This window comes from Rhinolophus sinicus, chromosome 12 (assembly GCF_057876585.1).
Source record: "Rhinolophus sinicus isolate RSI-liver-muscle chromosome 12, RSI-T2T, whole genome shotgun sequence".
Lineage (NCBI taxonomy): Eukaryota > Metazoa > Chordata > Mammalia > Chiroptera > Rhinolophidae > Rhinolophus > Rhinolophus sinicus.
The window spans coordinates 42,118,759-42,142,178 of NC_142512.1; the positions used below are offsets into that span (position 1 = coordinate 42,118,759).

At 57.8% G+C, this 23,420-nt stretch overlaps 1 protein-coding gene across 4 annotated transcripts; it reads left to right on the forward strand.

Moving 5' to 3' along the window:
• The first annotated feature begins 697 nt into the window (after positions 1-697).
• Positions 698-20,380, forward strand: ADAM11 (ADAM metallopeptidase domain 11). Of its 4 annotated transcripts, none has more exons than XM_074319576.2 (27): positions 698-971; positions 1,422-1,597; positions 9,750-9,826; positions 10,014-10,080; positions 11,077-11,162; positions 11,247-11,322; positions 11,684-11,750; positions 11,822-11,889; positions 12,251-12,325; positions 12,400-12,471; positions 12,661-12,827; positions 13,334-13,418; positions 13,539-13,629; positions 13,763-13,814; positions 14,331-14,430; positions 14,512-14,583; positions 14,699-14,791; positions 15,128-15,208; positions 15,780-15,830; positions 15,944-16,007; positions 16,233-16,332; positions 16,517-16,636; positions 16,728-16,896; positions 16,986-17,100; positions 17,188-17,278; positions 17,824-17,841; positions 18,351-20,380. In XM_074319576.2, exons 1-27 carry the CDS (start codon positions 908-910, stop codon positions 18,364-18,366), a joined length of 2,313 nt encoding a protein of 770 aa, XP_074175677.1. In that variant the 5' UTR covers positions 698-907; the 3' UTR covers positions 18,367-20,380. The 4 variants fall into 4 exon arrangements, with proteins under 4 accessions (XP_074175677.1, XP_074175679.1, XP_088658396.1 ...); XM_088802270.1 differs by having other exon boundaries at positions 762-971; positions 17,814-17,841; positions 18,351-18,561; XM_074319578.2 differs by lacking the exon at positions 18,351-20,380 and having other exon boundaries at positions 717-971; positions 17,824-18,006.
• Positions 20,381-23,420: the final 3,040 nt, after the last annotated feature.

Below are 23,420 nucleotides of genomic sequence, written 5' to 3' on the forward strand. Positions count from 1 at the left end.
TTAGGGAGAAGGATTGTGGTGCCCACTGTGAAGGACTCAGGAGGCCAGAGACCCCTCCTGGAGGGGTCAGGTGACAGCAAATCCTGCAGCCCTCCTGGAGTCAGGAGCCTCTTGGGCTGGAAAAGGAGCCTGCAGGATGGAAAGGGATCTGGACCAAAGGTGTGGGAGGACGCCACAGTAATCTGCTCCGGGCAGTGGGCGAGAGATCCCAGAGGCGCCCAGAGGGGCGTTAGGCAAACGAGCCTCTGCCCCTCCGTCCAGTCCCTGGCCCCCAGCCTTCTCAGCTCAGAAAGCCTTCGGTCGACCAGGGCTGGGTCCGGGGAATCCCTATCCTGGGTATCACGACCCAGGGGCGAACATGGGTCGGGCAGCCACGCCCCCAACACCTCGATAGCACGGGTCCCCAGATGGGCGGGCACCAGGTCAGAGCCCGGGGTCCTTGTGTATCCTCCGTGCCTCCCGCTACAAATCTGCCGGTCCTCGGCGCTCCACAGGCAAGAGGTGGCCAGGGAGGGGGTCCCGAGATGGGGACCCGGTGCGCCCCGCCCTGCACCTGCCGAGGGAGACAGAGGTGGTGCGAGAAGGCCGGCCCTGGGGCGGCGCCTCTTTTGTCCTCACGTCTCGGCGGCCCCGGCCCTGCCCCGCTGGTGGGGCCCCGGGGGCGGGGGCGGGCCCTCGGCTCACGTGCTCGCCGCTCGGCTCTTAACCCGGCCCGCCGCCCCGCCGGGATGGCCGCGGCCGGAGCGCGCTAAGCCGGGCGCCCTCCCTGCCGCCGCTAGCCTCGCCCCCCGCCCGGCGGGCGCCCCCGCCTGCAGCTCCGCAGCCGGCGCCCCCGCCCGCGTCCCGCCTCCGCCCGCGCCGCGCCGCTCAGCTGCAGCCCCCGGACCGGGAGGATTATGAACGAGCCATGAGGCGGCTGCGGCGCTGGGCGATCGCAGCGCTGCTGCTGCTGCCGCTGCTCCCCCCGCCCGGTGAGTGACCCCCGCCCGCTCGCCCTGCCCCCGCCCCGGGTTTTGCGGCGGTTTCCGCTGCAGCCACATTTTCCTGCAGTGTTCTGGGTGCCAGCGGGTCCAGAGCGCGGGAGGGTGGGGGCGGGGGAGGAGGGAGAGTGCGGACACCCACCTGTCCCCATCTGGCCCGCCCCACCGCGGCCATCCCCCTGCCGCTGGCCGGCGGACTCTGCAGGTCTCTGCGGGTTTTGGGGGGGTGGAGGGAGTCGTGACGGTAGTGCAAGAGTGGAGCTCCTGGCCCCCTCCCCATCCCATCAGACTCTTCCCTCTGCAGGGCAGCATATCTCCCATCCAGACCCCCCCAGGGTTCCAAGGGCCACACCAGAGTGGGGGGTGGGGGGTGCCCACCCCATTCCCAAGTCTCTTGCCCCAAGGTGGGCATTGCCTGCAGCAGTGGCCTTGTCTCCCCAGGTCTTGGGACCCCGGGTGCTGCTGGAGCTCTGCACTGGAGGGTATCACCCCACTTGTGGGGCCCGGAAGCCCCTGAGGTCACAGAGCCCAGCCGCCTGGTGGGGGAGAGCTCCGGTGGAGAGGTTCGAAAGCAGCAGTTGGACACCAGGGTCCGTCAGGAGCCACCCGGTCGACCGGTGAGTGGGGCAGAGTGGGGAGGCCAGGGGGCTGAAGCAGGCCTTAAAGCCCAAGGGAGGTGGGGGGGGGGGCAGCCAGGGGTTGGGTGCCTCCCAGGCCACTGGCTCCCGCTGCTTCCCCCTTTGTACAATGGGCTACCAAGTGGGTGCTGGAGACCACTAGTGGGAACACCCCCACCTGCCCCACTCCAGGGCCCCTCCATCATGGTGGGGTTCCTCTGCCCTCAGTGGACCGTCATGCCCAGTATTCAGTCCAACCTTGGTCAGCCTTCTGCCGGCCCTCACGGTTCTCCTCCCAAAGCAAGTGGTTCTGCTCCAGATGGGGCTTGGGTAGGGCAATAGAGGCAGGGAGAAGCAGCTGAGCCCAGTCAGGGATTAGGGTTCCTGGGTTCTCGCCACAGCCACCCTTAGTGGGCTTCTTGGGAACAGCTTAGTGCTTGTTCCTGCCTCAGTTTCCCCCATGCACTGATAGGTTTGTTGTTCTCCTTCCTGTCCTCGCTGAGGATGGGGCCTTGGAAAAAGGTTCTGGGCCCCCAAGCTCACCCACAAATGCCGCCCACCCCCTGTCCCTTTCAGCTGCCAGGCCCCTCCTGCTTCCCAGAGGAAGGTTAGGAATGAAGGAGATTAATTGCAATTAATAATTAATTAATATCATGTGAATAATAATCATCCAGATGGAATATTCATTCAGCACGCCTCGGCTCTCCAGGAGCTCGAAGCTGAAAGTTAGCCAGGCCAACGGGGGCGATGGAGGGAGGGATGGCGAAGGCCTGGCAGAAGTAGGAGATGTAGAGGAGAGACTCGGCGGAGGTTTCAATCAAGGTCTGGGAAGTTGGGGCAGCTGGGAGTGGTGGGAGGTATATTGGGCTGGGCAGAGGGAGGAAGGAGGGAAACGGAGGCTAACGTTGCAGACATCTGTCAGACTGGCATCTGGCCTTGCCTAATGTACTTGGTTAAAAGCCCTTAGGGGGGGTGGAGGGGGCTGTGGGGGGTGCAGGGGGGGCACTCGGGAAATGGAGTGGAGCAGGAAGGCAGCATGCATAATAGATGGACCATCACTCAGGGCTGTGCAGAGGGGGGTGGGGGTGGTTAATGGTCCTGAGCAGGCAATTCTGGGTGGGTTGGGGGTGGGGGCGACGGTGGGAGTGTGGGAGATGCCTTCAGTACCTGCCCAGGCTCCCTGGGAGGCACCTAGTAGATGGGCAGTAGGGATGGTCCCAGGGCCAGAGCAGGGGTGTCCTGGCTGAGTGTGGCCCTTAGATCGGCTTTCTTCTCTGGTGTCCCCCCACCTGTAAACTATGCACCCCAGGGCTATGTTGTCTGGGAGTTGACAGCCTGGCCTCATTGCCAGGACTCCTGGCCAGTGCTTTAGGGATGTACAGATAGGAGGATGAGGTGATGCTGTAGGTGGGGTCAGAGGGGAGGGAAAAGCACAGAGCCAGGTAGGGAGGAAGAGTGAGTGCGCCTTCAGCCTGTGCTTCCTGAAACGGGGTGTGTTCTGGGGGATGGTGGTACCTGTGACACTGGAGAGAGCAGGACGGGTGCAATTGGACTGGATGGGCTGGATGTTCAAAGGAGAGGGGAATCTCTTCGGGTCATTTTGCTGGGTAAGTGGGTGGCATGTGTGCATGTTTGATGTATATGAACGACAGAGTCTGAATATGCCCAAGGGAGTGCCTGAGGAGGTGGGTGTGGAAGGTTCTGTGGATCTGTGAGGCAGTGGTCACTTCCAGTCGGGGGTCTCTCTGAGACTGAGCCTTCCTAGGGACCTCACTGCAGCCTCCCCAGGGGACTTACTCAACCTCAGATTCCCCTTAGGTGGAATTCTCACAACTCCGTAAGGCAGGTAACTTTTGTCTGCCCATTTTGCAGGTGAGCAAACTGTAGTTCAGACAGATTAGGTAATTTGCCCAAAATCAATCAGATCTTAAGCAGTGGAGTAATTTTCTCCAAGGCCAGGTACTTCCCACAGCACCATTCTTATCCAGTAACTCTGTGAATTTTGGCACAGGGGGCATGTCCCCAACCCCACCCAGTACAAGGTGAAAGGCCAAGGGGGACTAAAAGACATGTCCAGAATATTTCCCCCTGACTGGAAGGAGACTTTGCAACCCTCTACCTCCCATCTGGCACTTCTTCCTGGAGCACTTCTGGCCTCGGAACCTCTGGGCTGATGGTGGAGACAGTACAGCATTGAGCCCAAGTGTCCCAAGGATGTACCCCACCCTGGCACTCTTGAGCTTTGTCCAAAATTATTTCACTGGTTTGGGACCTGAGGCAGAGCAAGGTGATGGGTCAGCAACAAGATCTCCATCTGCTTTGGCGAGTGTGGGGGCACATGATGGTGGGTAGGGCCTGGGTGGTGGGCCTGGGGGCTAACCTGCTCTGGCTTTGGGCTGGTCACAGCACCTTTCTGAGCCTATCCTAAAATCAGGATGATGATAATATTAATCTCAGCCCCACTCACTACCATGAGGTGGTGACAGGAAAGGGCTTTGTGTATGAGGACTCCTGGCTTCTGTGAGGGGCAGTGAGGGAAAGGGAGGGTGGTCAGGAAGGAATTAGAAGCTAGAGAAATTAGTTTACTGAGCCCTCACTTGTGGCAGGCACTATTCTGCCTTTATATCATCTTCATCACAATTCTGGGAGGTGGGGCTATTATCATTCCCATTTCACAGGTGGGATAAGAGGCACAGAGAGGTGAAGTAACTACCCTAGGTCACACAGCATTTAAGTAGCAGAATCAAGATTGATACCCAGAGCAGCACTCTTAACCAGTGAACTCCCTGCTTCTTGCTTAGAGATATAGTGAAGAGGGGCACAGGGACCCTTTGTCCTCTTTGTCACTGCTCTCAACACCTCACTTCTGTCCAGTTTGGAAACAGGCTGGACCCAAAGCTCACAGAGGTGGGGGAGCTTCTGGAAGTGCGGAAACCTGGGGTTACAGGGAACCTGCAGCTGAGGGCTGAGACAGAAGGACTAACAGGACCACAGTGTCCCGTGGGGCTGGTTGTTCACTGTACAAGGGTGCCAGGGCAAGTGGGCTGAATGCAACCGGTGGGCTCATGAAGCTGCATGTGTTCTGAGGGGACCTTTTTTAAATCCATACAAAGCTGTTGTGTGGGTTATGCCTGCACATGGGAAACTCAGACTCCTTCTGAACCAAGGAGAGGGTAGGATGTGGGTAAGAAAACAGGGCAGGTGGGTGTAGGGTCTCAGGCCCAGAAGACAGACCCTCATCTGAGCCAGCTAGGGGAGGGGACCTCAGTCACTGGACCGAGTTCCTATGAGAACCGCCCAGACCAGCATTTACTGGAGATGCCACCCTGGAAGCCCTCGGTTGAGGATGCATGCTACAGTGTTTGTGTGTTTTTCCTGCATAGGGGTGGGGGACAATTGGGCAAGGCTGAGTCCCCAATTCTTGCAAGATGGCAGCCAGGGGCAAGGAGCCACAGGATCTGTGTCTGGAGCCCTAGTACCCCACTAGGGCCAAGGCCACAGTGGTCTCTACAGCCAAGGTTGCAGTGCTGTCCTAGGATGGGAGGCAGGAGAGGGTCCTGGGAGGGAGGCCGGTGGCTGGAAGCCAGGGCTAGGGTTTGTGCTGGGTTCAGCTTGCTCCAGTGAGGGCTACAAACAGAGCCTGCATGAGGCTGTGCAGAGAAAGAGTTCACGCAGGAAGCTAAACTTCTACCTGAAAGGCTGCACATGTGGCTTCAGTGTGGAACAACCTCAGTGGGTCCCGGCGCCACTGCTACTGACTGAGTGGCTTGGGCAAGCCACCGATGTCTTCCCCATTCATAAAATGGGGATAATAGTAGTCTCGACTTCACCTCAGCCGCTGCAAGGATCAGAGGAGATGACGTGTGTACCAGTGTCCGGCCGAGGATCTAGTAAGCCTAGGTGTTCTGTGAGGACTGCCTTCCCTCCTGAGGGTCAGGGCCAGGTGCTGGCATGAGGGCTGGGTGTCAGAAACAGGAACTGGGGCATTTGGGGTTACCTGTCAGGTTCTGGGTGGGGTTGGGGGGACAAAGTGGAGAGGAGTCTTGAGGCCTCCCAGCCAGACTCTGGCGTGTGGGCTCCACCTCCTTAAGCACCCCTGCTGGCTGCCTAGAGGGACCCAGCTGCCCAGAGTCTGTTCTTAGAGGGACTAATGACCCTGTAAGGAAGTGACTCTGTCCTAAAAAATTTAGGTCAGCTCCCATTATCAAAAAGTCATCCAACTATTCTCACTGTCTGGGTCTCCCACTGCCCTGCTGGTAAGTGGAGTCTCATCGAATCTTGGGGCATACGGGGCTGGGGGAGTTGGCTGCTGGGGGGAGGGGATTTCTCCCAGGTGGGGCCCTGCCTCTGCCCTATCTGCTGCAACCGGCTCACGCAGTTTATCTCGTTCCTCAAAGCTGGACCATTTACCCTTCCTTCTTCATGTATTATTACGTATTATTACTAATCTTTGTGACAATAACATGTTAAAAGGGGCTTTCACTTAATCCTCATGACAACCCCATTTCACCAATGAGGAAACTGAGGCTCAGAGAGGTTAAGCAGCTGACTCAGGACTTCTGATGGCTTTCCAGTCAACATGAGTGTTGAGCCCTGGCAGGGAAAACAGCAGGGGTTGCCGTGCCCCAGGGGACTAACGGTTGCCCATGTGAAAAGCTGAATCAGGACGTCAAGAACTGGGGGCCTAAGGGCCCGGGAGCAGAAAGGGACAAAGCCTCTGAGGGTTGGTGGGTGCAGACTTTGCCACTGAGGGTGAGGAGATGGTCTTAGGAGAAAATGGAGGTTTGGGGAAAGAGATTCAGGGCAACTATAGGAGGGCAGTGCCTGGATGCTTGAATTTTCTAGGGCGTTTGGGAACTCTAAAGACCTTTAGTCTCCCCCTTCCCAAGACTGATTCTGCGGGTCTGGGGGAGAGGCCTGGCCTCTGTTCTTGTGATTCTGGGACTTCAGCAGTATCTTTGCCTCCTTCGCTCTGCACCCGTATCTGGTCAGGTCTGCCACAAGGTGCAAGCAGGTGCCTGGGGAGTGGGCAGGCCAGCGACAGGGAAGCCTGGGGGAGGGCACTGTCAGCCCAGCCAGATGGCCACTGCTGCCATGGTAGACGGAAATTCCAGCCAGAGGGTGAGAATTGACCCCACACCTCCCCAGCATGACCCTGGGACAGTCACCTCCAAGTGTCTTTCCCTGAGCCTTGGCCTGGCATTTGTAAAATGAGCACTAGATGTCCTGGGCGGGTTAAGATCAAATGAGCTGGAGCACGTGACAGCTGGATGGCTGGGGAGCAAGAGGCAAGAGCAGGACACAGGGTCGAGGCCCGGCTGGCCAGTCGGTCACCAGCTGCACTGAGCTGGGTGCAGAGGAGGGCAGGTGACAGGAGGGGCTCCCAAGGGACGGGCGAGAGGTAATTGGGAAGGTCAGGGGCAGGTCAGGGGTAGGAGGCAGGCCAGGCAAGGAGCAGTTTGGCTTTGATAGAACACAGGCCTAAAGCTTGGCTGGGGAGTGGGTCTTAGGACTCTGGTGCCAACAGAAGCCCCCTCCTCAGATGCCTGGGGTACAGAAGTCCTGGGGACGAGGTGGGTTTGCCTGTTCTTTGTCAACCTTTAGACAGGGGGTGTCCCCCTGTGCCCTCCCACGGTCGGGCCAGGCCAGGCCAATCCACCCAGCTATTTGGGCTCCCTCCCCTTCCTGCCACTGCCTTTGGTAGGTACAGGAAGTGATGGGGTCGAAAAGGACCGGGTGTCTACTCTCCTACGATTCCCCAGAGTAGGGGTGGGGGGGTGGGGGGTGGGGGGTGGGGGGTGGGGGAGTGAGGGGGGCAGCTTTCTTTGCACAGAGAGGGGAGAGGCCAGCTAGGTTAGCTCGCTGATTTCCTGAGGGCCAACTCTGCCAGAACCGTCCAGGCCCAGGACGACCCCCACCACACAAGCCAACCTCACAGCCTTGCATCTGGGCTCATCTTACCCTTTTCAGTGGAATCATCTGAGGCTCAGAGAGGTTGCTGGATCGTCCCTGAGGCTACACAGACTGAGAGAGTGGAATCAGGGCCAAGGGTCTGGACAGGCTGCTCCTTTGCTTAGCCAGTGTGGGGGTGGGGACGGGCTTATCAGTGGGGTGGGGGTTGGGGGCAGAAAGAACAAGCAGAATCAGACCTGAGGGCAGGGAGGTGCAGAGGTGGTCCAGGCTGGGTTGGGTGGGAAAAGCAGAACTAGTCTAAGCCCAGGAAGGGAGATGGAGGGAAGGGATGGTCCAGGCCAACGGTGGGGTGGGTGTAGAGCTAGTCCAGGTTCAGGGACGGGATAGCAGAGATGGTCTAGGTCATAGGGGGGAGAGGGAAACTGTGACTCCTTGTCCTTGAATTTTCATTTGAGTCTGGTTGATGCTCTAGGGCAGGGGGGTCCAAACTGCGGCCCGCGGGCCAAGTGCGGCCTGCAATCCTTTAATTGACCCGCAGCAAATTCCAAAAATATATTTACTTTACTTAAATAAACCAGGTGAGGAAATACGTACTTCACCTCAAGTGAGTGGCCCGGCTGTTTGTATTTTAACGCATATGGCCCTTGGTAAAAAACGTTGAAAAAAGTTTGGACACCCCTGCTCTAGGGGCTCAGGACAGAGCTTGGAGCCCCAGTCAGCCTGGAATGGGGTAAGTCAGTGTCCTGGAGGCTCAGAGGGCTACCTACCTAGGCTCTGGCCCTCTACCCCACCTAACCCCCTCTCCTAGGGCCTCTCATGGACACTGGGCCATTTTAAATCTTATCTCACCTTTGGGGTGAGAAGGCCCTGGAAGCTGATTCCCTAGGCTTGAATCCCAGCTCTGCCATATCTTAGCTGTGTGACCTTAGGCAAGTTAGCTGCCCTCTCTGTGCCTTTGTTCCCCCATCTATCAAATGGGGATAACAGTAGCATCTTTCCCACTGGGTCATTGTGAAGATCAGATATGATAGTACTTGTAAAGCATTTAGAGCAGTGTTGGGGACGTAACTGCTCAGTAGAGAGTAGAAATCTAGGTGGTTGACGAAGCCAACTAGCACCCAGCTATGGGATTTCATGACCTTGAGGCTCCCTTCCATCCTGCAACCTGCTCCCCCCAAAAGAAAGGCACAAACAAATTCTGCCCAGCCCAGTGGTGGGACCCTCATCTGGTGGCCTTCATTTAAGTCTTCTTAAATGGACAGGGGTAGGAAGAAGGTTCCATTCCCTCTCAGGTCTCTCCCGTGCTTCCTCGTCTTTTTTAGGACCTGAGGCTTGGGATGTGGACACGGGAGCCGAGAAGACCAACTCCCCCTCAAACTAACCTCTCCTGCTCCTTCTTCTTTTGGGGTGGCTTTCCCTCCAGACACACTAGCTTCAGGTCTGGAGTTCCCCCGACCCAGGCCAGGGAGGGCAGCCATCTTGCTCAGGCCTAGTACGTTGCCACGACAACCTGGATCCTCCCAGCCCAACTGCAAAGGCCCCTCTGAAAAATTTATCAGGAAAACTTCCTTGTTTAAAAATTAACCATGAGATTGAAATATTAAAGATGAGCTGCTTTGGGCAAGGCAGAGAGCAATGGACTTGGGGGGAGAGGAGCCAAGTTCTTTCCTCCCGACAGGATGGCATCTGCCCATCGCCCCAGCTTCCAGGGGCTTCACGATCAGTTCCAACCCACTCCACCCCTGTCTGCAGAGTCCGACGCCATCTCCTTAGATTGAGGCTGGGGCCAGGGTACAGGAATAGGAAGGAAGGCTCTTGCTTTAGCAGGTTCCTTGGGTCACACTGCACCCCATCTCCTTTTTGGCCCTTTCACATACTACTTCTTAGGGCCTCCCTTTAGTCCAACAGAAAGGAGGGCCTGGCCCGAGGCATTGGCAGACTGAGCTGCCCCTTTCCATTCCTGCTGCTCCCGAAGACTGGCCCCAGAGAGGCTAGGCTGGCACCTGCCCCTTTCGCTGCTCACTGTGCCCTGACCCCACCCCTGGGAAAGGAACAGGGTCTTGGAGAAAGATGAGTTTATGCAAAGCATCTTCCCCCAAATCGATGGTCTGCACAGCTACTGGGCTGGGCCCCTCCCCTCCCCAGGGCTACTCCCTCTTCTGGAGCTTCCAGGATTCCCCAATTCCCACCTACAGGCTTCCCCAGGTTGACTCCCCCTCTGCTTTTCCCCCACCCCCAGCCTGTCCACCTGGCCCAGGTGAGTTTCGTCATCCCAGCCTTCAACACCAACTTCACTCTGGACCTCGAGCTGAACCAGTGAGTGTGGTCTTGAACCTGGGAGGAAGGGCTACAGGTGGGTGGGCAAGGCAGGGCCTGGACTTGGCTGGCGTGGAGGGGTGCTTCGGCTGGGGCAGGGGACCTGGATCTGGGCCGGGGGCGGGGAATCCAAGCCTGACTCCTCCCCACCAGTGACCTCTCCTTCTTCCTGCCCACACTGTTTCAGTCACCTCCTGTCCTCACAATACGTGGAACGCCATTTCAGCCGGGAGGGGAGAACCCAGCACAGTACCGTGAGTGTGTTTGGAAGGGGACAGGGGAGGTGGAATGAAGGGACAGGTGACCACTGGCGATGGGCCCGGGGTATACTTTACACTTGGGATGGGCCTGGACCCTCGGGACCCTCCATCTCTCGCCACCTTGGAGGCTCTGAGTCGAAGGGTGTGGAGCCCTGAGCTCCCCTCACCTAGCTCCAGAGGCCTGACCCCAGCCAGCCTCTCTGCCTGGCATAGAGGTACTCAAGTACCCTTACTGCTCCATGCCCAGACATTCCGGGAGAGGGCAGTTGGGGAAATGCCCTTTTGCTCAGCATCAAGGTCCTGGGACTTCTGGCTGCCTGGGACACGAGGGTCCCAGCCATGGAGGCCCAGGGGCCCAACAAAGATGAATGAGTATCTATAAATAGCCCCCCCCCCAGCCTGTTCAAGAACTGGAGCACAAGTAATTCTGCCAGATGTGGGGGGAGGGGGTGCTGGTCCCCTCTAACCGGTGAGCCGGGCCCGGAGGACATGCTGTTCACAGTTCCTCAGCCACAGACCACCTATCCAGGGGTGGTCCATGGAAGTAGTGGTCTGTGAAGAAACCTTGTGTGAAATCGCATGTGCATGCTGGGGGAGAGTCCACAGCCTTCATCTGATTAAGTGAGCTAATCCACGGTAAGTGCTTAGAACAGAATGGCACGTAGTAGGTGTTATATGCATGCTAGCTATTCTTCTCAAAGGAGTCTGGGATCCCTGCACCACCCCCAACAAATGGTTAAGAACCACTGGTGCAGTCCAATGTCCTCATTTTCTAAGTGAGGGGAAGGAGGTCCAGAGAGGGCTAGGAACTTGCCCAAGGTAAAACAGCAAATTAGGAGCACAACCAGAGTAAAGCCAGGCTGCAGATTTCCAAGTGTACCCAGGACTGCAGCCACCTTCATACAGGGCAACTTCAGTGGCTCTTACCCATCCTGCTGCCCTCATGCCATTGTGAGGGGCATGTTTGCTCATGTGCTGCTGTTCCTCCAGGGTGCTGGAGACCACTGCTACTACCAGGGGAAACTCCGAGGAAACCCCCGCTCCTTTGCTGCCCTCTCCACCTGCCAGGGACTGCAGTGAGTATGGGGAGGGGCTGGATGGCTGAGCAAAGCCTCCAGCCCCAGGCCTGGGGACTGTGGGGAGCGCCTCTCTTTCTGCAGTGGGGTCTTCTCTGATGGAACCTTCACCTACATCGTGGAGCCCCGAGAGATGACTGGGCCTCGGAAAGCCCCCCAGGTGAGCCTTCATGGTCCCCTCTGACAGTCCTGCTCATTCTGATGGCTGTCACTGCCTCCTTCTCCTCCCTCGGTAACCTCAGCCTCACTGCCCTCCTCAGTGACCCCAGCTCCAATGTCCCCTCTGTCCCCCAAGTAACCTCTCATCGGGCTCCAGTGTCCTTTGCCCCTATCTCTCAGGGCACCCCCAGATCTTGACCCCGGAATCTGAGCATCTGGGAGATCAGATCCGACATGGGAGCTCTGGCCAGTTCTGGGTCACCCTGGGGTGGGGTGGGGGTAAGGACTGGAGCTGTCCCCCCACAGCTGGGCTCAGAATAGACCTGGTAAGCTCTCTAAGAACTAACTTCCCCTCATTGCAGGGACCACTTCCCCACCTCATTTATCGGACCCCTCTCCTCCCAGCCCCCCTCGGATGCAGGGAACCAGGTAAGGGAGAGGAAGCGGGGCTGGGGAGGGAGCTGGTTGTACCCTCTTTCACCTGCCCCTTTCCAAACCAGGCTGCCTGTTCACTGCCCCTATCCATCCTGCTCCTCTGAACCGGCCGAGGCTGAGAAAGAAAAGGCAGGTACGGGGCCCGCACAGACCTCGGGCTGCAGAGACCTCAGGCTGTGGTCCAGAGCAGGAGGACACCCCCATCCATGGCTGGGGCAAAGGAAGACTCTAATGGATGTGGCTGGGGGCCAGGGAACCATCTCTGGGAGGAAGCGCCCCACTCCATTTCCTAATGCCCGCATCTACATATGTCCCCATGGTGGGCTAACGGGAGCTGCCAGCCCTACTACCAAGGCTGGAGAGGGATGGGACACATGCCAGTGAGGGGCTGGCATTGTCCCTGGCTGGAGTCCGGCCTCCCCAGTCTGACCACGGCTTGGCCACAATGCCAGGCATGGAGGGGACCGATTCCAAGTGCCCCCCCACCCCCCCAGGTCCGCCGGGGCTACCCTACAGTGCACAGTGAGACGAAGTACGTGGAGCTGATCGTTATCAATGACCACCAGCTGGTAAGTTCCCAGGCTGGGGACAACTGGGAGGAGAGGCTGGAAGCAGCCTTGCCCTCCACCCATTCTTCTCCTAGTTTGAGCAGATGCGACAGTCAGTGGTCCTCACCAGCAACTTTGCCAAGTCCGTGGTGAACCTGGCAGATGTGGTAAGCCGCCCTCTCTTCCTCTCCCTCTCCTCCCAAGCGCCCACCCAGCCGCACACATCCTTGGGGTGAGCTCTTGAGGGCATTATCAGCCACTGACCCCCACTTCCTGGAGGTATAGACTTCAGCCCTACCCCCCACACCCACTCCCACCCTCCAGCCTTCTCCCCATCTTCTCCCATCTGGGCCCAGATGTACAAGGAGCAGCTCAATACCCGAATCGTGCTGGTTGCTATGGAAACGTGGGCAGATGGGGACAAGATCAAGGTGCAGGATGACCTCCTGGAGACCCTGGCCCGGCTCATGGTCTACCGGCGGGAGGGCCTGCCTGAGCCCAGCGATGCCACCCATCTCTTCTCGTGAGTCCCCCACCCCATGTGTCCTGCCAGCCTCTGCAGGGTTATTGAACACGTGCTGAGTCAGGTGCTCTCAGGTTTTGGGACTGGGCTTACCTTGCACCTGCCCCCAGCCACTTGCAAGAGGTGGGGCATCCTCCCCTGCACTGTAAGCTAATGCCCCTTTTCCCTGCCCCCAGTCACCTGTGCCATCACCTCTGCCCATCCCCTTCCCTTCATCCCTTCTCCTTTCAAACTGCCCCAGCATCCCTTTCTCATAGGGGAAAAATCTTTTAAAAGGTCCTTGCAATTAGAGATGATTTCATAGGAACCTCTCATTTGGCTTATGGGCAAATGAACCCAAAGAAGGGAAGAGGCTTGCCTGAGGTCACACAAGCTGATGTGAAGGGCAATACTCACCTCCTCAAGGAAGGGCTCTCGTGGGGGAGGCTCCCTATCTTCCCCACACAGCCCAGGGGAGTCACTATGGGTAGGGCAGGAGGTTTTCCTGACAGCCCTCTCCCTTCCAGGGGCAGGACTTTCCAGAGCACCAGTAGCGGGGCTGCCTACGTGGGGGGCATCTGCTCTCTGTCCAGGGGTGGGGGTGTGAATGAGGTGAGCAGTGTGGGGGCATGGCTGGGGTGGGGTGGGGTGGAGAGGGGCTGCTAGGGGCATGAGCCCTGCACCTTTTGGAGGGATGTGGACATATTTGTACTCCATCTTCCCCACCCCAAGTACGACAACATGGGGGCCATGGCGGTGACCCTGGCCCAGACACTGGGGCAGAACCTGGGCATGATGTGGAATAAACACCGGAGCTCAGCAGGTATCAATGAAGACCCCTTGTGGCCCCACAACCAGCCCAGACCCATACCCAGCAGCTCCAGAAGAGAAGAGGGCGTCTGTGGGAGGGGGGCGGTCATCTACTCTCCCTTATATCCACCTGGCTCACCTCTCAGGGGACTGCAAGTGTCCGGATAACTGGCTGGGCTGCATCATGGAGGATACAGGGTGAGTTCTTGGGGACAAACCGGGGGAGGGTTTGGGGCGAGGAGAGTCCTAGAGCAAGCACTGGGTGGCAGTCTGGACGCGACGGCCTCAAGAGGCCTAACTCTCAGGACCACTCAGGATTCCAAGAAGCCCCCTTTTCTGCGGGACTTAGCACAGGGAGACCCAGATTCCCCGGCGGGACATCCAAACTGACGAGACTGTAGTGCACACTGTCTCCACCGGGCGCCGCCAAAGCCTCCTTTGGAGGCACCGTCCCTCCTTGGGGCCCCAACCTCTGACTCGAAGTCCTGAGGTTGGGAGGGAAGGGGCCAGAGCTACGTCCCCAGCCCACTCCCCCTTAATGGGCAGGTGGGAGGATTCTTGTGCAGTCTCCGGGCACACAGACCCTCAGCTTCCTGGCTAGGGTGACCAAGTCCCTGGTGCAGCCATCCCCAATCTTGAGAAGGAGCGAGAGCGTGGACTGTTGGGGATAGCGTGGGCCGGGACCCAGCGGCACCGTCCCTCACCCCTGCCCAGGTTCTACCTGCCCCGCAAGTTCTCGCGCTGCAGCATCGACGAGTACAACCAGTTTCTGCAGGAGGGCGGCGGGAGTTGCCTTTTCAACAAGCCCCTCAAGGTACCAGACCCAAGGCGTGGAATCAGGGAGCAGGAATTGGGTTGGTCCCGGTCAGACTCCCGACACCCCTTCTCCGTCCAGCTGCTGGATCCCCCCGAGTGCGGAAACGGCTTTGTGGAGGCAGGGGAGGAGTGCGACTGTGGCTCGGTGCAGGTGAGCGACCAGTGCCAGGTGGGGGACAGGGGACGCCGGGGTGGGTGTGAGGGAGGCTCTGGGTGGGGGGGTCTGGGCCCGCCTGCCTCCCTCCCCTTCTCCCCGCGTCCCTCAGGAGTGCAACCGCGCGGGCGGGAACTGTTGCAAGAAATGCACCCTGACTCACGATGCCATGTGCAGCGACGGGCTCTGTTGTCGCCGCTGCAAGGTGAGAGACCCGCCGCTGGAGCGGGAAGGAAGCGGGACCAAGAAGGATCCCAGCTGCTAGCGATCTGATAAGGGGCGGGTTTTAGGGAGGAGGAGTCGCTGGAAAGCGCCAATGAGGAAGAGAAGGGCGGGGCTGTTGAAGGCGGGGCTGTGAGGAGCGGGGCGGGGCACGTTGCAGAGAAGGGTTGGAAAGTGCAGAGCCTTGAGCTGGCCTGGGAGCGTCTGAATGCTCTAGGAGCCGGCGGGGCCGGGACCGATAGGGAGGGCGGGGCCGAAGAGGCAGCCGGCGCGTGGTCCGAGGTCCCTGCCTGAGCCCTGAAACGCATCCCTTCCTCAGTATGAACCGCGGGGTGTGTCCTGTCGCGAGGCCGTGAACGAGTGCGACATCGCGGAGACCTGCACCGGGGACTCGAGCCAGGTCCGCCCTGCCCGGCCGCCCTACGGAATCCCGGGCGAGGCAATCCCTATTCCTATCCCTATCCCTATCCCTATGGTTTTGGCTCAGCTGGGCGACAACTATTCTCCGTGCCCTCTGCTCTGCTGCTGGCGTCCCCGCAGATGATTAGCCTCAGTTTCCTCATCTGAGAATGGGGTTGTTTGTGCCTCCTGGCTTTGCTCCTTCAATCATAAACCTGTGTTTATAGTCTGGCTGTTGTTCCCAGCACCTGGTACAGTGCCTGGTGTGTGCTAGGGATCCGACTGGCTGATAACTATTAGTAAATATCTCTCAAATCGTTATTACATGCCAGGCATTTAGTTCTCCCAGCCCTGGGACGGAGGCGCAGGAAACAGGGAGACTGAAGAGCCCATGGGACTTGCCAACCTGCATGGTCTGAATTCCAGTTCAGGTCTCCTATCCTTGACACGGAAGAGCCCTGAACATGAGACCCCACATGGGGGTCATTTGGCACCCCTTCATTCTTTCTTGAGGCCCGCCTCAGCTCTCAGTCCTGGGGCTGCTCTGCTCAGCCCAGCCCCTCTCTCCACAGTGTCCCCCTAACCTGCACAAGCTGGATGGTTACTACTGCGATCATGAACAGGTATGATGGGATGGGGGCTCCTCCCCCTCAGGACTTCTGCTCAGTACAGTCTATTATTGTCTCCACTGTGGCCAGTCAGTGTGTCAGTCCCTGGTCTCCTGTTTGTCCCTTAGGGCCGCTGCTATGGAGGTCGCTGCAAAACCCGGGACCGGCAGTGCCAAGCCCTTTGGGGCCATGGTGAGTCTGGCTAAGGATGGGAGAAGGGATTCTGGAGAACCCAGGATCGAGAGGCTGGGGAGGGGGCAGGTTCTGGCTAAATGTCCCCTCTGCCAAATATGTGGCTCCTCAAGCTCTCAGGGACCCAGCCAGCCTGGGGGTCAGCCAGAGTGTTGGAGGTGCAGGCCTGAGGTCCTAGGGTGGGTTCTGGGGTGACGGGTGACACCTGGCATCATCTCTTTACAGTTGCTGCTGATCGCTTCTGCTATGAGAAGCTGAACGTGGAGGGGACGGAGCGTGGGAACTGTGGGCGCAAGGGGTCAGGCTGGGTCCAGTGCAATAAACAGTGAGTTGCCAAGGCTCCTGGTTGGGCCTCCCCAGCTCCGGGGCCAGGAGGGTTTTTTCAGAGATGGAGCAGCAGGTTCTTATAGGATGTGCCTGTGGAGAATACGTGGAAAACTAGGGTGTGGGGAAAGAGCGCATTTGAGTCGTCAGACTTGGGGCTCACTGCTTCTATGCTGCCCCCACAGGGACGTGCTCTGTGGCTTCCTACTCTGCGTCAACATCTCTGGAGCTCCTCGGCTGGGGGACCTCGGGGGAGACATCAGCAGTGTCACCTTCTACCACCAGGGCAAGGAGCTGGACTGCAGGTGTTGGCTGGGACCATGGCTGGGGAAGGGGAGTTTGCAGCTGTAATGGAGTGGGGGGCATGGGCGGAGGCCAGCTGTGCTGTCTCCCCAGGGGTGGCCACGTGCAGCTGGCTGATGGCTCCGACCTGAGCTATGTGGAGGACGGCACTGCCTGCGGGCCCAACATGCTGTGCCTGGATCATCGCTGCCTGCCAGCCTCTGCCTTCAACTTCAGCACCTGCCCGGGCAGTGGGGAGCGCCGCATCTGCTCCCACCATGGGGTAGAAGCCTGAAGGCCAGGGATGGCGGGAGGGGTTTACAACAGAGGACAGGGCCCTGCTAACCTCCACTGGCCCCACCCCACCTCTAGGTCTGTAGCAACGAAGGGAAGTGCATCTGTCAGCCAGACTGGACAGGCAAAGACTGCAGTATCCACAACCCCCTGCCCACATCTCTGCCCACTGGGGAGACGGAGAAATATAAAGGCAAGTCTGGTGCTGGCCGGGGTGGGGCCCTGTCTTTCCCCTTCTCCATGCCTGCCCCTGCCAACTGAGCCCTGCCCTCCTCCCCAGGTCCCAGCGGCACCAACATCATCATTGGCTCCATCGCCGGGGCTGTCCTGGTTGCGGCCATCGTCCTGGGCGGCACGGGCTGGGGATTTAAGTAAGAGACACACATGTTCCCTACAGCCCCTGGTGTCCCGGGGGAGTATCAGAACCCCAGGATGCTGAAGCTGAGGGGCCTTCCTGAGAGGGTAGCTAAACCAGAGCTCACACATCACCGGCCAGAGATTTTACATTAACAATGCTGACTTCCAGCTTCTGTTGAAACATGAGAAGACTGGGCCTCGCTGTGCCTCAGTGTGATCCAGCACGGCCAGATAGGAGCTAAGCAAGGGTGCCCGAGACAGGGCCTGCATCCTCCCCCCGGAGACCCCACCCAGCCTACGGTGTTCCGTGGGCATCGGAGTTTGGGGGCCTGGAGCTGGTCTAACTCCCTCAATGTGCAAAGGAGGGACCTGAGGCCCAGGGTCACGTAGTGAGTTAGTTGCAGAGTTAGAATTCAAATCCAGGTATCTCTCCCTGGGCCCCTGGCCTATCTCTGGGGCAAGGGGCCTCATGGGGACCAAAGGCCCTTCCCTGAGAGAAGGGTAAGTTCACAGATGGCTCGTTTTCCTTTCTTTCTGTCTGTCCTCTTGGCTCCTGAAGAAACATCCGCCGAGGAAGGTATGACCCGACCCAGCAGGGGGCCGTGTGACAGTGGCCACGTCATCCCTCCTGCTGTACCTGTCTCCATCTCATTTGTCACCTCACATTCCGTTGATGGGGAACTGGGAGCTGATTTCCCCACACCCATCACTGCTGTCACTACAGGGGTGGGAGAGCCTGCTCCAGGAGGAAAGTCCTCAGCCTGCCCTTGCCACTTGCCACTTCCTCTTGCCCACCCATCCATCCCCTCACGCCTTGGTCCGTTGGCTCCTGCCCTTCCTATGACCAGGTGGATCCTGGAGCTGTGGCGCCTGCAGCCCTCGTCTCCTGGGAAGGGAGCCTACCTCTGCATCCCATCTGTTTTGTCTTTCATTTCACCGCTGTCTGACATCCTGCCAGACCCCCTCCCTGGCCAGCCTGTGACTTGCTGCCTTAGGGCCCGGCACTGACCTCCCAGCGCCTGGCTTGGGGACTCTCCCTCTGGGCCCTGCCTCATATGTGCCCCTGATGCCCCCTCTCCGTTCCAGGTCTGGAGGGGCCTAAGTGCCACCCCCCTCCCTCCGAGCCTGGCGCCCACATCTCCGCCCTGAACCACAAGGCTGCCCCTGCCCAGCCATGGAGGGAGGCACCATGCAATGTCTTCTGGCCTAAGCCTTTCGACTCTTGACCCCACAGGGGTTTGGGTGAGGGGCTCTGGCCTTGCACCACCAGGGTGGACCAGGCCTGGGGAATTTCTCTTATGGTCCCCCACCCCACCTCATGCGGCTTTGGCCTTGCACACCAACTTTCCCTGTGTGAATGTAGCTTCCATCATCACAGACTCCCCAAGTGGTGGGGAGAGAGCTAGAGGGATGCCCCAGTGGGCATGGCCTGGGATGGCCCCACCTCAAAACCAGGCAGCTGGGACCAGGGTTTTAGCTTTCTGGGACTTAGGGAGAGGGAGCTGACATCTACAGCTTTTTCCTTTTTGTTTTTTGTTTGTTTTGCTTATTCTTAACTGATGAATGTAACTCTGGGGGTGCTGGGGCCAGGGCAGTTGTGGGGATGTTTTGCCATTTGCAGCAGGGACTGGAGGAACTGAGGCATGACCATCCCCGGGGCCCTGCCCTAGGATGAACACACGTGGAATCCTCTCACTGCAGAGATGTCCCCAAGCCAGGCAGGGGCTGGCATCCTTGCTTGCTTCCTCCTCCCAAGCCCTGCTGAGCTTGGAGAGAAGTTTGAGTGCTGATTCAAACCAAAGCTGCCTGTTCCGTGCCCAAGCCTAGGTTATGGGTGCGGCAACCACACATCCCAGGTTGTCTTCACTTCTAAAATGACCATCCCTGCTGTCCTTGCCAGGACGCATGTATTTGGGGGTCTAGAAAATACCGTCCCTGAAATAAAATGGCACATTCCCCCTTTCAAGAAAGGTGATTCTGGGGCTGACTCAGGGTTTAGGTGCCCCCTGGCATGGCCTAGAGGTCCCAATCTGGGACATCCTTCCCAGGGAGGACTCCAAAGTAGGGAAGGCCAGTGGCTGGAGGGTTAGGGGCTCTGCCTGTGGTGTGCATCAGGAGGTAGGACAAGGCAGGTCTGTATAATTAGCCTCTAGAAAAGTCCTCAAGGCCCTATCAAATCTTGCCCGTTACCCCTGTCCCAGGGCCAAGTTTACGGTTGTTTTCCCCATTATGTCCTCTGATCCCCACTGCAGCCGAGCCTGAGAAATAGGCTAAGGCTGTGCAGAATTCCTCGGTCCTCCCACAAACAGTCCTGCCCATGGCCTCCCCTCACTTGGGGCAGAGGAGCTCTGCCTCCTTGACCGCTGAAGACCAGCTGGCAGGGGCAAGATGGGGGTCAAGCTACCTACGGATGAAAGCCAGAAATGAATGGAGCCCCTCTCCTGGACTCAGCAGGGGTTGCGGCACACCCCAGGGCCTTTGAGCCGCCTGTTTTAGTCCCTCTGCTTCTGGGGCATCTTTGAGGAGGACTCATGCAGGAGATGGCTCCCTGTTTATCTTCACTACCCGTCAGGGCAAACGGGACTGAAACCCATTGACACCCTTTTGGAGGGTTGCATGCGGCTACAGTGGGGCCCTCAACGCTGAGCCCAGCTGGCACTGCCCAAGCGAGGGGGATGGGTGGAGTACCCTCTGGCCAGTCCTGCTCCCCCAGCCCCCCTAAGCTGGGGCGGGGGCAGGAGGACAGGGACGGGGTTTTGCGCTCTTGCTGCAATACCTTACAGCGCCCTCTGGGGGTACACACGCACAAGTGGCGATGCAGCTGGCACAAGCGTTTGGATCCACATCTCTGCACAAATGTGAATACCTCTGCACGCATGGACACGGCTGTGTGTGCGCACGTGGGCGTGGGGTTGTGGGGAACTCGAGATTTCCTGTGACCAGGCTACTTGGCTCCCAGCTGTCTACATCCTCTTGCCCTCACCGTGGCAGCACCCAGGGACGACTGGAGGCTGAACTGGCTCCATACAGCATCCTGTAAATATGTCATCTGGGGCTCAGGGTGGGGAGGTAGGGACAAGAACACCAATTAAAGATCATGTCTGGGGGCTCACACACACCTGTGTATCTCTTTCTGTAAATGACAGCACTGTGACTGGAGAACCCTCCCCTGCCCTCCTTGGCCCTGGAGGGAGCGTGCTGATGGGGACACTGAAGGCAGGAAGTGAGCACCCAGGACTGGGCTTTGGACATAGTGTTCCATTCATGGCCAGGAAATACGCACGGACAGGGTGGAGGGTCTGGCCCTTCTGCTGCTTCTGATCTCCCAACAAAGCAGAGCAGAGGTGAGATGAGACTGACAGTGTCTTAGTAAAAGGCAGAAGTCCCACTTCCCTTTTATGGCTGAAGCCAGAAAGGCCACTCCTTACCTCCCAAGAGATTCCAGAGACCTGGATAAAACCGCTAATCTGGTCCCCAGGGCTCTGTGCTCTGCCCCCTGCCCCCAGGGAGAATTTGTTCTTTTCCCACCTATGCTTCCTCCTGCTGTGCCTGGGGCAGGAAGGAACGGAGCAAGGCTGAGAGCTCCTCCCCTGTTGGCGGCCAGGTGGAGCCAGAGAGATTCCTAACGTCCCCTCCAGAGCCCTTTGGGCCTGGGGGTATGTGGCTCCGGAGTCCTGCTAGTTCAGGGGAGAGATAACAAAGAGGTGGGGACAGGGAATGAAGGAATGGAAGAATAGAGGACATGCTGAGAGCATGAAATAGCAGCCGGCAAGGGCCTGCCTGGGCAGAAGGAGCCGCTGGAAACTCCGGGATCATAGCCCCATTCCCAACGGGCAGGACCACCTCAGTTCACGTGCAGAGTAGGATGCAGGGCAGCGCGCTGCTCTAACATTTTAATCGCCCAGGACATCTGGAACATCTACCTCTAGTCTCCCCCACGGCAGACGGTCAGCTTCTTCCCATTCCGCTCAAGGATTGAAGCAGCCCAGCTACAATCTCTGGGTGCACCAGTCATGACCTGAGTGTGGCTTGCCCTCATCTCTGCTCTGGGCAGGAAACCCTGTTTTCACCTTTCTTCATTGTCCCTGCCTCTCAACTCCACCCCTGTGCTTACTCCTTGTCGGTGGCCAGTCTGTCATGACCTTCAAACTCAGTCTGATGTGTCGTACAGCTCACCCTTGGGTAGTGAAAAGTGGCTTTTGGCAGGCAAATGGCAGAGGGCACAGGTGAGGCCCAGCACTTGTGGCTCTTGAAGGTCGGTGCCCTGTTCCTCTCACCACCTGTCTCTCGGCCTTCAGCCGAACACTGGAGCCACTAGTGTTACCTGCCCAACGGATGGCCCCCTGATGCCAGTACTCCTCCCATCTGCCCAGGCACAGGGCTCTGTAGGCTCGAATGGAACATCAGATTTGTTTCAGATAGATACTCTGAAAAGTACTTTGGCTTCAGAACACGTCACAGGCAGTTCTGGCAGAGAGGTTCCCAAAGCGTGTGGAACCAGAACTTTGAGATTTATTGCAAAGGCCACTTCTTGCAAGGGATTCCCAGGTACTTTTTTTTCCCAAAGGTAGAAAATCCTTTGATAAGGTCACTACCCCAGGCTGTCTGTCCCTAAACCAGCGCTCATCTAGTGAGGATTTCTGGGTAGATCGTGGGTACAGATTTCAATCGCAGTTCTATTTGTTCAGGCTGATGTGTGACTCCCCTTGGTGCCCTCACAAGTTAAAGGCAGCCAGGATGGAAAGCTGGGGTCATTAAGCCCACTTTGCACCTTGCAGGCATTCAGAATCCACTTGAGTTGAAGTGATAATACATTCCTTAACGGCCCACGCCCATGTCTAGATCTGCACTGTCCAATACAACAGAATGCAGCCCACGAATGCAAGATACATAAGTATTTGTACATTTTCTAATAGTCCCATTACAAAAGGAAACAGGTAAAGTTACTATTAATACATTTTTTTGAGGACCAGCCCAGTGGTTCAGGTGGTTGGAGCGCTGTGCCCCTAACGCCAAGTTCACCTGTTCAATTCCCATATGGGCCAGTGAGCTGCGCCCTCTACAGCTAAGATTGGGAACAACAGCTCTCCCTGGAGCTGGACTGTGGTGAGCTTGCTACATTGGGCTTTTTTGTTTGTTTTTTGGGATTTGTTTTCTGCACTAAGCCTTTGAAATCAGAACTGTATTTTGCACTTCAAGCACATCTCAGTTTGGACTAGCCACATTTCAAGTGCTCGATCGCCACATGTGGTTGGTGGCTACCATATTGGATAGTGTCGGTCAGACAATAACTGAGGCTGTTAAGCAGCATTATCTAAACCCAGGAAACTGAAATAAGGCAAGGACACAAGGGAAGTCACAAACTACAGCAGGAAAAACTTGGATCCTCTGCAGTGAACAGACCTCATTTAAAGGCAGAGGGAATCTGCATACTTTCCTAGACGGCAAGCTCGGAGCTGGGATGACTCTGGCAGGATTGGGAAATGGTAACTTATTGAGAGACCTAGATGTCCCCTGCCCTGAAAGCAGCTCTGGTCCCCCAGGAACTTGCTGTAGATAAAGATTTGTATCAACTTTTTCAGAAGGTCAACAGGAGAACAGAGGAAGCCCCGGCACGGAGGCTCAGTGCTTAGGAAGCCACTTCCTGCCAAAAAGACTTTGAGGCAAGTCAGTGACAGCTTGAGCTTCAACTTTTGGCCATTGAAGGTGGAGATTCCCATTTGGGGGAACCACGAATACATTTAAGGAACTGAGATCTGCACACCACCTCACACAGGTCCCTGAGGACTTCCCCTCAAACCCAGAAACCCTCAACGCCCCTGACCTTGGCTCTAGCATTCATAGGGATCTCTTCATGCCTTCTGGTGTTGAAAGCAAAGGCTGGAAGTACACGTAGGTTAGTCCATGACTCAAACTACTGCTACTGTGTCCTTTAAGAGGCGTTTAAGACGTTATACACCATCCCTGGTGACAACTCCTGTAACGTGCACTGGCCGCCCTTGCAATGTTGCGGAAGTGCTCAGGAGGGCCCTCCACCACCTGAAGCTTCGGGACAGAAGTGTCTTCCTGCTCCATGAGTCCATGAGCCCATGAAGCCATGATTCCCTAATCTGCACTTCCCTAATCCCTGCAGAGCACTGGCGAGAGCCTCCCCCT

Bases quoted from the DNA above. Each gene is read 5' to 3' on its own strand.
- ADAM11 (XM_088802270.1), top strand. From the start codon at position 908: ATGAGGCGGCTGCGGCGCTGGGCGATCGCAGCGCTGCTGCTGCTGCCG. The intron at 1,598-9,749 runs GTGAGTGGGGCA...CCCCACCCCCAG, and splicing joins AGGAGCCACCCGGTCGACCG to CCTGTCCACCTGGCCCAGGT. The intron at 16,637-16,727 runs GTGTTGGCTGGG...CTGTCTCCCCAG, and splicing joins GGCAAGGAGCTGGACTGCAG to GGGTGGCCACGTGCAGCTGG.